General features: G+C 40.7%; 1 protein-coding gene across 1 annotated transcript in view; it reads left to right on the forward strand.

Moving 5' to 3' along the window:
- AFF3 (AF4/FMR2 family member 3) overlaps positions 1-15,795 on the forward strand; it is a 153,576-nt gene that overhangs the window by 23,286 nt on the left and 114,495 nt on the right. The window contains exons 4-5 of the mRNA XM_037735164.1: positions 3,450-3,516; positions 4,521-4,572. Coding sequence (XP_037591092.1) covers positions 3,450-3,516; positions 4,521-4,572 — 119 coding nt within the window. The remainder of the gene's footprint in view (positions 1-3,449; positions 3,517-4,520; positions 4,573-15,795) is intronic.

A 15,795-nucleotide genomic window follows, 5' to 3' on the forward strand; every position in this document is an offset into this window, starting at 1 on the left:
TTTTTTTTTTTTTTGAGACAGGGTCTCATGCCCAGGCTGGAGTACAGTGGCACAATCTCAGCTCACTGCAGCCTTGACCTCCAGGGCTTTTGAAAGTCACCACAACAGTCTTCCCACCTCAGCCTCCCTAATAGCTAGGTTTACAGGTGCATACCACCATGGCTGTCTAATTTTTATATTTTTTATAGAGACAGAAGTTTGCCATATTGCCCAGGCTGGTCTCAAACTCTTGGGCTCAAGTGATCTGCCAGCCTCAGCCTCCCAAAGTGCTGGGATTCCAGGAGCCAGCCACTGTGCCCAGCTGAAAAGTTCAATTTTAGTATCTATTTTATTTCCACTTCCACATTGTCATCTGGCAGCACCCACCCCACCCCCACTTGGAGGGACTCCTGGCCTCGTGGCCACTGGCTCCCAGGGCATACCTCCCTGTGCAGTGGGACTGATGGGCACATAAACCATTCAGACCAGCGGAGAGCAGTTGAAGGCCAAAATATATTCCCCTCCACCATCTCCCAGGAACATCACCCTTTCTTTCAAAATGACCTTAAAGTAGAGCGTTAGGCATCATTACAAATACATCTCAAAGTCTCTTGACTTCTTTATCCACATGAGTTTCGTAAATGCTCTGAGGCCTGCTTCCCTCCTAGGGAAAAGGGAATATTGGTAAAAATGAGCATTGATTGGGGGCTCTTTGGCAGCAGGTCCCACGCTTAGCACTATCCAAGGATTGAGGAATAAGTTCTCCGGGAATCGCTCTGAGGCAGGTCCCAGGGCCCTGGGCTAGATGAAAGGCAGAGCTAGCATTCGTCCTGGGCAGTGGGATCCTGGAGTCCCTTCTGTGACCACCACAGTCTGCAGCCCCTATAGCACCCGTCCCCCAACTTAGAGGAGTTGCTGAAGGGATTAACGAAGTAACATCTAGAAAGCACTTAGCTGGTCTGGCACGGTCAGACATCACTTCAACAATGAGAGCTGCTGCTATGAGTCGAGGGCTCCATCCCCTGGGAGGGATCTGAAGGGCTATGAAGGGGAGGGGCTAAGGGAACCGTGAAAGGGGTGGCCCCGGCCACATCAGCTGAGGTTGGGCCTGGAGGAACCAAGAGTAGGGGTGTAGCCAGGGTGCTTCAGACACAGAGGCCCTGTGCTTCCATGCAGATGGCCAGTCCCGGATTCAGGCCTCAGGGGACCCCTTAGAGGAGCGGGGTCTTTGCCTTTCCTTTAAAAAAAACACAGTAGGAGATCTCCACCCCTGCCCAGCGGCCTATCCAGCACTTAATTTGCATCTTCCTTTTACTCTTGGTTGAACACTTTGTCCATTTGTTTATTGTTTGATCTATCTATGCCAATCTGTTTCCTTTTGGAAATAGACAAATGATAAAAATGTTCCCCAGGGTTTGGGAATGGGTCTGGCACATGACCCCCATAGTGCCATTCGTGTGTTTGGTGACGGTGGCCATGCCTGCCATCTGCTGGCCACACACCAAGTATGGAGAGTTCCTATGATCCTATGGGTGTCACGCATTTTCTCTTCTCCTAACATGTTTCATCGTTCAGCTATGAACTTCAGCCCCTCCTTGGGCCCTCTAAGAAGCCACCTGGATATGTTCAGCATTAAACATGGAGTTGTTTGTGAATGTTAAACTGGACTTGAAGATGCAGTGGTCAGGGACAAGAACAAGCTCCATGTATAGGGAGTTGAGCTGAGGGCCTGCTCATGACCATCAGAATAAAGCAGAGGGCTCCTGCTCCCAGACCTCGGGGAGCCTGGGTCTCCTCAGGCGTGCCTGTGTGCCTCTCGGGGCTGGGGTGCAGCATGGCCATGGTTGTCTGTCCCAGGTCTGTGACTTCATGTTTTGGGAATAGCACCACCCAGGATTGCTCTGGAAACGTATAAGGGTGTGATTTCGTGTTTCCGTGGCCACTTTCTCATATTTTGAGATATTCTGAAGTTAAATTAGATTTGAACTTCTCTTGAAGTCTCTCTTGAAGGCAAAGTATTTTTACATGTGATTTGTTGTTTTTAGAACCTAGCCAGAAACACAATAAATTCATTTTTTTAATAAGAGAGGTAAAGTCCATGATAAAATGATGATTATTCACAAAGCAGGGTTGATCCCCTACTGCTTTTTTTCTGGAAATGATGATGAGATAGATGAGTCTCATTACAGAAGCACAAATACTCAGCCCCAGAGGTGCACCTCACACGGGACTGTGGGGATTCAGACACATTTAGCACATGTTTGAAATAAACAAAAATAAGCTGCATTCTCTACCTTGAAAGACAGCATCACACAGCATTTTGACTGTTGCGGTAACTTTCAGCCATGCCAGCCTCAGGTGGTGAGTTGCACAGCTAGTTTGCTGCCAACCTAAGCTCTCTCACTTCGGGGCGTGTTGGGCTTTCCTGCTCTGGGAGACGGTGGCCTTCCAATCCATGCACACAATCGTCCATTTAAAGGTTAAATTTCCCAGCCACATGACTTCCATCTGACAGCAAAGGGGTTGTTAACCATGATTGTGAGTCCTCCTCACGCTTTCCACCCCCACCAGCAGGACCACCCACCCTTTAAAGACCCAGTGCTTGCTGGGCAGTCCTGGAGATTAAACCGCACTGCAGTGGGGTACGGGAGTAGAGGCAAGGACACGTCCCCTTCTCTGGTCTTTTTCCTTAGGAAGAAATCTGTCCCTTTGGGTAGGAAAATTGTCTTGGGCAAGGCGCCTCAGCCCAGCCAGCAAACTGGTATTGTGCTCCTTGCACAGTGCACTGTGCTGGTCACTGAGGACTCAAGGACAAAGGAAACACAGTCCCTTTCCCTAGGCTACTCCCGAACAATGCTCTAATAAATCACAGAGAGGCCTCTGCTCTTTGAAGCAGAGTGTATATGTCTGGAGGTGAAAGAAATGAATGGCATGCTGGACGTGCAGAAGAATCGGGGGTGCCGCTCTGCAGCCTCTGCTGACATGTTCATTTGTTCACTTGTGGTTTAAATAATACAAGAATGACACCTCTCGGCACTGGGAGATGAGCAGGAGCCTGTGAGGAAGAGATTTGTTGCCCTGATGGTAATGGCTTAAGTGGTGCCCCAAAAACTACTTAGAAGTTTCTTCGTTGTGTTCTCTAGAACAAATAAAAGCATTTTTCTACTTGATGAAACTGGGGAGCATACTCATTTTGTAGGCTCACAACAGACTCTAAAGCAGGATTTGACCTTAGGATTGCCCTCTACAACTCGTCACTTCACAAGTAGGGAAATGGGGGCAGGGTGCGTGAAGCGACTTGCCCCAAATGCATAGACAGGTGGGGCAGAGCTGGGGCCGTGCCTTCTCCTGCCAGTTCTTTACCCCCCAGTTCACCCCAAAAGTGACTGAAATGACTTCTACCAATGTTCAGAGCATATATCAGTGACAGGCCTATAACGGGCTTTTAAAGGACACTGGGTACATTTTAGGGGACAGCCTTTGGAAGCACTTCAATGAGGCCTTTGAGCACAGGGGCTTGGCGGCCTTCACACTGATGTATGGAGCCCCAGGGTCCCTCAGAAGCGGGCTCTCCCCTGCTTCCTGGCAGAGCAGCTCTGAGCGGAGAGCACGCTTTTATACAGTGCACTTCTGAGTAAGATTTCTTTTGAAATGAATTAATCTGAAAACCACTATTCTATAAAGAAACAATTCAGCCATGCTGAAAAGAATACAGTACTATCATCACAAATAACAGAGTCTGAAGTTGTGCTTCTTTTTTTCACTTTTAACGTGCTTCCCCACTGTCTCCTGAGGATGAATGAGGGCACCTGAGCAGGCTGGGGAATCACCGTCACAGGCTTTTCAGAAAGCGCTCTCCTGCTTTGTTTTCCCCACTCGGCAGGACTTGGGGGACAACGTCTTTTCCAGCTCTTTGAATGATGGCCTGCGTTTATGATTTTATGGCTCTTGTTCTCACCTCTCTTTACCATGTAAGCCCCCAGGGCAGGCGTGGGGACACAGCCCAGCACTGGGAGCATGGAAAGCGCTAAACAAGTAATTGTGGAATGCAAACTGCCCAAGGAAAAGCCCCTATGTATTTTGGGGGGGGAAAAAGCATCTTCTTTTTTATTGCTATCTTTGGAGTACAAGTGATATTTTTATACAGGTATTCAATGTGCAATGATCAAATCAGGGTAACTAGGATATTCATCACCTCAAATATGTATCTTTTTTTCTTGTCGGGAACATTCCAGTTCTTGTGGCTATTTTGAAATATACAATACATTATTGTTAAGTATTATTTCCCTACTAACGCAGCATCCTCTGAAAGCTGCCCGTCTTAGCTGATGACTGCTGTGAGGGTTAATTTTTGTGGAGGGGCTGTCTGCTGTTTCCTGAGTGCACCAGAGGAAACGTGCATAAGAAGGGAAGAAAAAAATTAGGAAATCAAATACACTTATTCCTGAAATGTTGCTCTAATAAAGGTGATTTTTTTTTTTTTTGGTGCTGAATTATTCTGAATTTACTAACTATCTGCACCTCTTTGTTCCTTCTTTCAGAATGCTGGAAGATGACCTTAAGCTAAGCAGTGATGAAGAGGAGAATGAACAGGTAAGATTCTCTTTTATGTCACCATCCTTTGGAGGTAACACTGACAACAGTGACCTGGTGGACTGTGCTGAGTGTTAACTGAGCTGAATGGTGGCGCTCCAGGCTGCTGGTCTTTCCTCTGCTAAGTGTGAGCTTCTATACACTTGGGCCAGTATGTTAAAATAGCTGCCCATAATTTCCCTTACACCTTGAATTCTATAATATGATGTTGAGACCAACAATGGGTATTACAAGGAAGCTAAGATCAGGCGTCCCTCAGAAATAGACAGAGCCCCACCCTTTTCTTTTCTTTTTTATTTATTTGTGTGTGTGTGAAGCTAATTGGCATTCTGGAGATCAGACATATGACCTTAATCTCATCAGCATGCAACAAGCAATCTGTAACATTAAATATTGAGAAGTCTTAATATAGATATTATTAACATTGAGAAGGAGCAAATGTAGAGGTGAGCCAAAATGATGAATAAAAACTAATCATGCTCTGTACAGACTATTTGTCTTCAATGATAAATGTGCTTGAAATATTCTCCCCTGGTGTTGATTTATCAGCTCAAGACATCAGTTAGGGGTTATAAATACTCTTCTGATCAGTCAGTTAAGGTGAAAAAATGTCCACTTAACATTCATCACATTCACTTCTGCATTTCAAGAAATGTTTGTATTTCAAAGCAAGTTTTAAAACACTAAAGACAGATTTTTCTATATTCTATACTTTTCTTTTTCTCATCCTGTATGCTGTATTTTGTCAAGTTTAGATACATGTGATGGGTAGAAAGACAATTCCGAGAGTTTTTTTTAACAAGTCATTTTTGTATGCAATACAAAATACTAATGCTATTCTATTGGTTTCGGAATAGTGAATTTAACAGAAAGGTATCATGAGATGCTATGCGGATGATTTGCTCTCCAGATGTGCAAATACAAATAAGGTACATAGAAAATAAGCAGAGGTTAAATAAAAGTCAAGAGAGAATTTTGAGGAAGGGTATCTGAGCAGAACATGGCTATGAGGTCACAAAAGGGGTTGCTCATCTCATGAGAGAAACTGAGGCATCAAGATGGGAGAAGAACTTGAGGAGTCTGGAAACCAGATTGGCAAGCAGAGAATACCCAGTGCAAGAAGGCTAACTGGGCAAAGGAGGCCACTCGGGCTTTGAGTTTTTTAGAGATCTTTGGTTTGTTTCCAGGAATACCTACCAGGGCAGCCAGATACCTGCAAATCTTAGCAGAAATGTAGAATGGCTTCACTCCTCATTTTGGCTTCTCATCTATGTGATGATAAGCAAATGATTTCATCCCTTTGTGCTTTTTCTCATTAAGTGGCTTGGATACATAGATTATGGATTAAGTCATATCAAACACGTAAATTGTGTATGCTTTTTATTAGAAAAAGGGTTCACAGACTATTGCAATCTGCAAACCTTTTTAAATTTGGAAATAATTTTCTGAGCTATTTCCAGGAACTGTTTCCAATGAAAACTCAATTTTAATAAGCATTATTAATGATGTACTATACATGTTCTCTAAGACAGTAAGAGCTTTTAGTTGACTCATTTGGCTTTTTAAGCGACTCCCTTCCATTCTGTACTTATGGATAATATTGTGTCATGAATGTACAGGTCAGATCCCTTATTCTTGCATTTAATTCCTATGTGAGTATACCTTCCTATTTTTACAATAAAAGGAACTGACAGAATGAATATTATACAGTAATCCCTTTTTCCTAATTAAGACTCCAGACAGTGGTTTTGCATATGGTAGTTTAAGTTATTTCTTCAACAGTGATTGCATTAAGTTGTCCTGCTTTGGCCTATAATTATAACCTGGGCTAATCACAAAATTGTAATTCCCATACTTTTAAACAAGACTAATGATATGGTATTTTTCTCTCTTCAAGACCAAACTATGCTTTATCCCCGAGAAAGGGCAGCCTGTGCACCCACACACACAACACTCACACACACTCATTCCCTGGCATTCTGAGATAATTGAACATTTAACATAAATGATTTTTCTGGATGGAATCAGAGTTTGTACCTTAAACCCAAAATCTTTTAAGAATCCCTTGCCTCGATAAACAGAGTACAGTGTACGAAAATCCTTAACCTTTTCTGACATTATATCTGGCTGTCTTTGCCAATATTGGTTCAACCAGCCCATGTGCCACTGTAATAAAGAGGTGTCTACGAGAGCTTCAGATTGCTGTACCTGCCTGCCCTTCCTCAGATCACCTCAGACTCTGTGCTTTTGAACACTCCTATCTGAGGCTTCCTTTTCTCCTCATTGCCTTTGTGCTCTTAAAGATTAAGAGACAGTCTGGTTTAGTGGTTAAGAGCACAGCAGCCCCACTCCAGGGGTTCAAATCCCCACTCCACTACTTAGTGGTTTTGCAACCTTGGCATAGCCTCTGAACTGCTCTCTGCTTCAGGGTCTCTGTTTGTAAAATTGGAATGCACACACACACACACACACACACACACACACACACACACATTTTGAGACAGAGGTTTGCTCTTGTCATCCAGGCTGGAGTACAGTGGCACAATCTTGGCCCACCGCAACCTCCACCTCCCGGGTTCAAGCAGTTCTCCTGCCTCAGCCTCCTGAGTATCTGGGATTACAGGCGCCCGCCACACAGCCAGCTTATTTTTGTGTTTTAGTGGAAATGGGGTTTCACCATGTTAGCCAGACTAGTCTCAAACTTCTGACCTCAGGTGACCCACCTGCCTTGGCCTTCCAAAGTGCTGGGATTACAGGCATGGGCCACTGCGCCCGTAATTTTTTTTACGTTATTTATAAAAATGGTGAAAGTCTTTAAAAATGATTTTATGTATATATATATATATATATATATATATATATGATGTAACCAATACCCAGATGAAATACAGACAAGACCCAGCCTCCCAGGTACCTTCGTGCCCCCACCAGTCACCACTCTGCAGAAGAGTAACCACTTACCTGTTTTCTAAAACCATGGAGTAATTTTGCTTATTTTTGCACTTTATATCAATGGAATTACTCCTCATGTACTTTTTTGTGTCTGGCTTCTTTTGTTCAACATTGTTTAGGAGATTCACCCATATTGTTACCTGTAATTGAAGTTTGTTCATTTTCATTGTGCATGTATGCCATAATTTACTTACTCATTCCACTGCTAATGAGCATGTGGATATTTTGCTGGGGATGACAGGGAGGGTAGAATAGTGTGCTCTTATTAGCATCCTTGTGCAGGTCTTTGCATCCTTGTGCAGGTCTTTTCATACTTGTACATGTCTTTTGTTGAGCACATGAGAACGTTCTTGTTAGGTCTATGCCCAGAAGTATAAATTCTGAGCAGTAAAATATGTTCATGTTCAACTTCAGTAAATTATCTAAAACCATTTTCCAAAACAGTTGTACCAATCAACACTCCCACCAGCAGTGTAGGAGAATTTCAGTTGCTCTACATCCTCACCACACATTTGTCTTTTTAATGTTCCTAAGAAATATTGGTTGGAAGTTTCCTGTTTTGTGCTGTCTTTCTCTAGTTTTGATCAGGTCAGTACTAACCTTATGAAATAAATGGAGAAGGGTCTCCTCCTCTTTTCTCAAAAAGATTATGTTTTTTAAAAATGATGTTAATTATTTAGCAGAATCTCCAGTGAAACCATATGGGCCTGGACATTTTTAAACTTAAAAATTACATTTCCTGGCCAGGTGTGGAGGCTCACACCTGTAATCCCAACACTTTGGGAGGCTGAGGAGGGCAGATCACAAGGTTAGGAGTTCAAGACCAGCCTGACCAACATGGTGAAACCCCATCTCTACTAAAAATACAAAAATTATCTGTGCGTGGTGGTGCAAGCCTGTAATCCCAGCTACTCAGGAGGCTGAGACAGGAAAACTGCTTGAACCCAAGAGGCAGAGTGAAACATGATCAAGCTAGTATACTCCAGCCTGGGTGACAGAGCAAGACTCCATCTCGGGGGAAAGAAAAATTTATTTTCTTAATAGTTATAGAGCTTCTCAGATTATCTGATAGCCATAGGGCTGTTCAATTGTCTGTTTCATACTGGTTATGTTGTGGTACTGTGTTCTTCAGTCATAAGTCTGTCCCTGTCACTTAAGTTGTCATGTTTATGCCTATAGGGTTGTTTGTAGTATTCCCTTATTATCCTTTTGATGACTGCAGGATCTGTAGTGTCAACCCCCTTTTCATTACTAATACTCATCATTTGTCTTCTTTCTTTTTCTTTATCAGTCTTGCTAGAGGTTTATTAACTGTATTTACCTTTTGAAAGAACTAACTTGTTGTTTCATTAATATTATCTATTTGGTTTTTCTGTTCCAATTTCACTGATTTCTTATCTTTATTACCCTCCTCTTGCTTGCTTTGGGTACATTTTTGCTCTTTTCCTAGTTTCTTGAGGGAGATTAGATTATTGATTTGAGATTTGTTCTTTTTTATGATGTAATAAGCATTTAGTGCTATACATTTGACTCTCAGCACTGCTATAAACTTTATCCCACAAATTTTGATGTGTTGTATTTCATCATCATTCAGTTCAATGAGACTTCTTTGACTCATGGATTATTTAGAAGTGTGTTATTTAATTTCTAAGTGCTCAGAGATCTCCTTTAATCTTAACTTTTATTGGTTTCTAATTTGGTTCCTTTATGGTCAGAGAACATATTCAGTATGATTTCAATTCTTATACATTTGCTGAGTATTTTTTATGACCCAAGATATTGTTTGTATTGGTATATGTTTTATAGGCACTTAAAAGAATGTGTATTCTGTTGTTGGGTAGAGTGTTCTGTTAATATCAATTATATTTATCTTGTTAGATGTTCTTTCATATCTTTTCTGGACTCTATCTTGTGTTGAGAGAGAAGTGTCAAAGTCTCTGGATATCATTGTGGATTTGTTTATTTCTTCTATTCTGTCCGATTGTTTTCACATATTTCGCAGCTCTATTATTTAGTATATGGACGTTTAGGATTGCTATATTTTGTTAGATTGACCCTTCTATCATTATGTAATGTTCCACTCTCTCTGGTCATTTTCTTTGCTCTGAGATCTACTTTTTCTGATCTCAATATCACTACTCCTAATTTCTTTTGATTAATGCTTGCATAATGTAACTTTTTTCCATTCTTTAACTTTCAGCTTACCAATATTGTTATATTTGAAATGAGTTTCTTATATATAGCATATCTTAATAGTTGTCATATTTGTATTCACTTTGCCAATTTCTGTCTTTTAATTGTTGCATTTAGACCATTTACATTTAATGTAATTATTGATTTATTAAAGTGTAAGTCTACCACTTTATTTCTTTGTTTCATCCTGTTTTTAATTTTCTTTGTCCTGCCTTTCTATGTATTCCTTAAACCTTTTGAATTCTATTTTGATTTGTCTGTAACATTATTGTGTGTATCTCTTTGTATAGCTTTTTTAGTGGCTATTCTAGGTATTACACTATAGTGGCTATTCTAGGTATATACAGAACTTGTAACAGTTCACGGGTGCTGTCATTTAGCAAGTTTTCTCCCTTAATATTCTATAATTACCTTGTTACAGAATTTATAATAGTATATAATACAAATGTAGTTTTTTATCTTCCCAGCTTCATGAGTAAACAACCTGAATCTCAGTGTGTACCTTATTTATCTTTATTTCCCTGCCTCATACCATGACTGACTGGCTTCTAGCAGAGAAACCTAATCTTCTCAATACCACATTAACACCACTGCTTCCATCTTCACTCATCCTCCCTCTGCCCTCCTGTTGCAAGAGGACACTGACCCGCTCCTATCCAAAGTTCATCCATTTCCTCAGAGCTAGAGACTTGTTCTTTTGATCTCATTATGCCACTATCTCTTTACCAGAAATGCTCCTCATTGGGTCCGCATGACCTCCACAGAGCCAATTGTACTGGGCTCTTTTCAGCCCCATGTCTTACTAGAAGTCTTACAGCGTTGACCACTGTTCATCACCCACTTCTCTGTAGGAATCTAACAGCACACTCTCCTGGTTTGGGTCCTGCCCTTCCTGATTCTCTTCTCAGGCTCTTTTGCTGACTCTGACTTTCTGCCCAATGCTGGAGTCTTTCCATGTTTATTCCTGACTTTTCTTCTCCATGTCTGCTCTCTGGGTGAGCTCATCCATTCCTACCTATGACCTTCAGGTTTTAGAAATACTGACAATTTCTAAAGTTATATTCTCAGCTCAGAACTCTCTTCTGAACCACAAATCTACTTGACTTTTCCACTTGGATGTTTCACAAACATTTCAAATTTGGTCTGTGCCCAACTGGGCTTCTGGCCTTTGCCACCGCTCTACCAGACACATAGATATGTTCCTCTTGCTATTGTTCCCATTTCCAAAACTAGCACTGCCAGATGCCCAGCTGTTCAAGCCTAGAAACTTCAGACTCATCCTTGCTGATTCCCTGTTCCTCACTCAGATATCCCCTTCATCTCTAAGTCCTATAAACTCAGCCTCCAAAATTAAATATTGGTCCATCTACCTCTTTCCATCCCAGCTAGTCTAAACCAGTCTGTTATAAATTATCATATTTCTGTTCCCTGCCCTCTGTAATACAGCCTCCCATCAGTGATCTTTTAAAAATCATGTCTACTAATTCCTTGGTCTAAAATTTTAAATAGGTTTCCCATCCCACCTGGGATCAAATTCGGAGCCCTCAGCATGGCCGACACCTCCCTGTACCATCTGGTTTGTCTACATCTCCTCTTCACACTGAGCTCACTTGCAGCCCTCTGGCAGCCCAGCCCTTCTCTCAGCTCCTCCAGGAAGCTAAGCTCAGCTGCCTCAGGGCCTTCATAGGCCTCTACTCCCTCATTTTTGCCTTACTAACATCTGCTCATGTTGGAGGTGCAGTATAACTTTCACTTCCTCAGGGAGACCTCCCTCTTACCTAATCAACTCCCAGTTAGTTAGTCCTTCTCACAGTATCCTTCATCCTTTTACCTAAATCTCATCATAATTTTAGTTATATGTTATGTTTACTTTTTCTAACATCTGTCTATACCAGCTAAACTGGAATTTCCCTGAGGGCATGGACTGTGTCTGGCACAGCAGAACTGCTAAATATTTGTTGAATGAGTGCATGGATAAATGCATAGTGATGCCTTCAATTGAGAGTATTTCCCACTGTCCATTGTACAGTATCAAAGATGAAAAGATGACCTTTGCTCTGCCTTTGTTTCTTTTCCTGAACACTATGATTTTTCAAATTAGTTCTATCCAAATATCGAAAGTATTGACAGAGATGACGAAAATATAAGACCTGAGATCTTAAATTGGCTATAGATTAATATACAAATAACTATGTGAGAAGAAAAGCATTTATCCCGTCTCCATGGAAATGTCTATAGCCACTTCTTAAACATGCTTACATCAAGCCATATTGAAGTCACAAGTTTTCATAAGTTATCTCAAACAGAACCCTTCAAAACAAAGAGACTGGGTTTCTCCACAGCCTTCCCTTTCAAGGATAACCCAGTTTTGGCTATAGTCTCTAGTGCTGGAGTTGTACCAGGGTTTCCTTAGAAAGTTTACAGATATAAATGAAATGGAAGCATAACTTTATGGTTGCACCTATGATCTTCATGCTAGATGAGGCTCCAACTGGAAATAGCACAAAGATTTGAGAATCAGTTTTCTTGTTTATCTGGGTGAATGAAAGATATGCAATACCTGGAGTAGTTTGTTTGATCTCCTTTCTGTAACTATTGGTTTTAACAATTACAAAGGCCAATATTTTCATGAAATAATGTAAAGGAATTAGAAGACTTAAGACAAAATTATTTCTGAAGACACTAAGTACCAAAATAATAATAATAGTAATAACAATAATAGATTAGGAAGGGAGTGATGAATTATACTGCATGTCTTCCCATTGGCAAAAAGATGAGCTCAGCCTCACAAGTCAAGGTAAGCTTGGGAGGTTGGACACAAGCAAATATGTAAGTGGGTTTACTATAGCTAAGGCATGAGGAGAGGGACACATAATTAAGACTTTCAGCAAGGAACAGCCGTGATAGTGTCAACGGCAGACAAGCGTTTCAGAGATGACAAATGCATAGCTTAGGGAAAGGAAGGAACCAGGGATCTAAATTGAATGGCTGTGTACACGCCTGCAGCTTCCAGTAATTACGTTATCCAAACATATTGGGCAGTCTTTTCATTTTAACTATGTAGCCACATTTTTCTCTTTAAATGAGCATGGCTTATCCACTTGAACTGACTATTTTAATTTTACAGGCAACAATCATTGGATCTAATCTGTAGAGAGAAATTTCCCCATTGGCGTTAATTTACTTCTTGCACAATGAAAAGTTACCTTTTAATCCCCAATCAATATTTGGAGAGCATGCAATTAATTTAATAGATATCTAGATCATTAACATAAATCTGCAAATTAAAGAGCCAATTATTTTCTTATTTATAATGCATAGAGTAATAATCATGTCTCTTAGAAAGAATCTAAAGCCTCACTGCATCAAGTTATCAAGATTGTAGGTTAGGTTACTCTGAGTGCAACGTTGCAGTTACTATTGCTGTTTGTTTCCTTTGGTTTCTTATGGACCAGCACAAGAAACATTCCCATCTCAATTCTGTGTTCTTTACCATGGAGATCACTGGATGACTCACATCAGTTTTGGGTGTACTATTAAAAACAGATTGCCTATTGTAATGGAAGCTCTTCATTTTTTCCCTTGTTTCTTTTTAATATGACAATTGCATAATACAAAGCAGAGCTTTTAAAAAAAGAATGAAGGCATTGACAGTACATGTCAATCAGTGACTAGATGAATTAGCTGAATGATATGTAGACATGAAATAAAAACATAGGAGGTTTTTTGCAGCCCAGCTCTACTTCCTTAGGTACATTTTTCTTCTCCGGATCAGCTTGGTTGATCCTGAAGTTCTTGGCCTGTGAAAATTTATTACCCACAGAGTCAATCTGCATTCAGGCAGCCAAGTCTGAATAAATAGAGTCATTGTGCCTGTCTGGGATTTGTGGCCAGAGTTCATCTAGTCAGCATGACATTCACATCCCAGGAGATGCATAAAAGCCAACACCCTGGTATGTGCTCTTGAATCCTGCCAAAATTGTGTAGAATTATATAAACAGGAGTTGAAGCAGTAATCAGGACCAGGTTTGAGGGGCAAGCCTCCAAAATCAAGTTTCTCCTACATTAGGAATGAACTGTATTGTCAGTGTTATTTGTAGGCAAACAAGAACTAGACAGTTTTTATAAAAAAAAACTGAGCATAGTCTCAAATGCCTACTAAATACCAAACATCATCTAAGATGCTGGCTTGTTGGTCTCGATGAATTACACATTAGTAATATTCATTATGATAATCACAGATATTTTAAGTAAATTTTCAATGCCAGGAAATGCCTTGCCCTAATGGACCATACAAAAAGTATATATTACATATAGTAAACCTCATAGCAACATAGAAAAAAAGAGTACTGTATGTTTGTTTGTCTTTTTAGTCTTGCATTTTATGTTGTACATGAGCTAAATACCCAATCTGTTCATAATAACTAATTGGTTTCTTATTAATATGGAAATAGAACAATAACTCTAATTGAAAACAAAACTGCCTATCAGACCTTTTTCACATCCATATATGAAGGAATCATATATTTGAACCTCCAGTCATAATCAGTGAAACTCAGATATTTAGCAAAAGGTTGGTTTGTTTATTTAACCATCCTAAAGCTTTTAGTTAAGTAATCGTATTTTTTTTTTTTTTTTTTTTTGAGACAGAGTCTCGCTCTGTCACCAGGCCAGAGTGCAGTGGTGCGATGTCGGCTCACGGTAACCTCCGCCTCCCGGGCTTAAGCAATTTGCTTGCCTCAGCCTCCTGAGTAGCTGGGATTACAGGCGCATGCCACCATGCTGAGCTAATTTTTGTATTTTTAGTAGAGACGGGATTTCACCATGTTGGCCAGGATGGTCTCAATCTCTTGACCTCATGATCTGCCCACCTTGGTCTCCCAAAGTGCTGAGATAAGGCAGGAGCTACCATACCAGGCCAGTAATCATATTTTATAAATAAAATTTTACTGTCACCAGAAGCAAACACAAAAGTATTTTATCATGCCACTCTTTATAAACAGTTGCAAAAAGCACAAGCATAGGTAGAAATACACAGAAATGCAATTGCCTCTTTTTCATGTTTATGGACTATAATTTCCAAATTTGAAATGGTCAGCCAACTTAAATATCACTGAGCACAAAGGCTCACAGCCCTGTTTCCTAAAATATTTTCCCATTGAGTCTCCTCTGGAGACTCAATGGATATTTATGTAGATTTAGTTGTGTCCCACCCTCTTGGGCCATGGGATATGCCTAATTTCAGCCTGAGGACCCTGAATGGAAGTCTGGAAAATGAGAAAATTATATAAAAATCAAACATGATCCATTGAATTTGGGCAAACATACAATTAACACAAAAATGGGAAACCATTGCCTTTGTTATATTGAAGAATTCCTAAAAGGATCTACATTTTTGAAAGTAAGCCAAGTTTTTGTTAATGGTGGATATCAATACCACCAACACAGACACTCCATTCAGGAGCCAGGAGAGGGGCTAGGCATCATTAGTTGATAGGCATGCTTTTCTCAAACACAACTGCCAGCAGGGTTGCTGGTTGGCAGAAGAAGTGGAATTCTCTCTCCAGGAGACATTCCTATTTAACTCAGAGGGATAGCCCTTTGTCCCATGACTTCAATGGTTTTTTCTTCCATAGCTTTTTAGGAAGTGAAACCATACAAGAGATGTTATTCCTTAGAGTATACACTGTCCCTCATATCCAGGCATGGGCAATGTCATATCGTAAAGGATTTACCTACAGTTACTCAGGTGTTTGGTCCAGATATACATTGGTGAATTTTAGTTTTTGTTTTTGTTTCTCCAAAGCTTCTCCAGGTAGGGCTGGTTATCTCATAAGCTCAGCTTTTCTCAGGAGATTCTCTTAGCCTGTTGTTTCTACATGGAGAAAAATCATGTGTGATCATTCAAGGCCCCTTGGCACTTCCCAGTTCCATGCCAACCAGATCTGCAGCCAACAGGTTGTGTTCATTGAAACAAGACCATCTTGAAGAAGCAGACCAGATAGTGGCTAGAAAGTTAGGCCCCAGACTTGGTCATCTGCACACTAGAAAACCCTACACACAAGGATTCCAGTAGAG

Source organism: Cebus imitator, unplaced genomic scaffold, assembly GCF_001604975.1.
Source record: "Cebus imitator isolate Cc_AM_T3 unplaced genomic scaffold, Cebus_imitator-1.0 Scaffold736, whole genome shotgun sequence".
Classification (NCBI taxonomy): Eukaryota; Metazoa; Chordata; class Mammalia; order Primates; family Cebidae; genus Cebus; species Cebus imitator.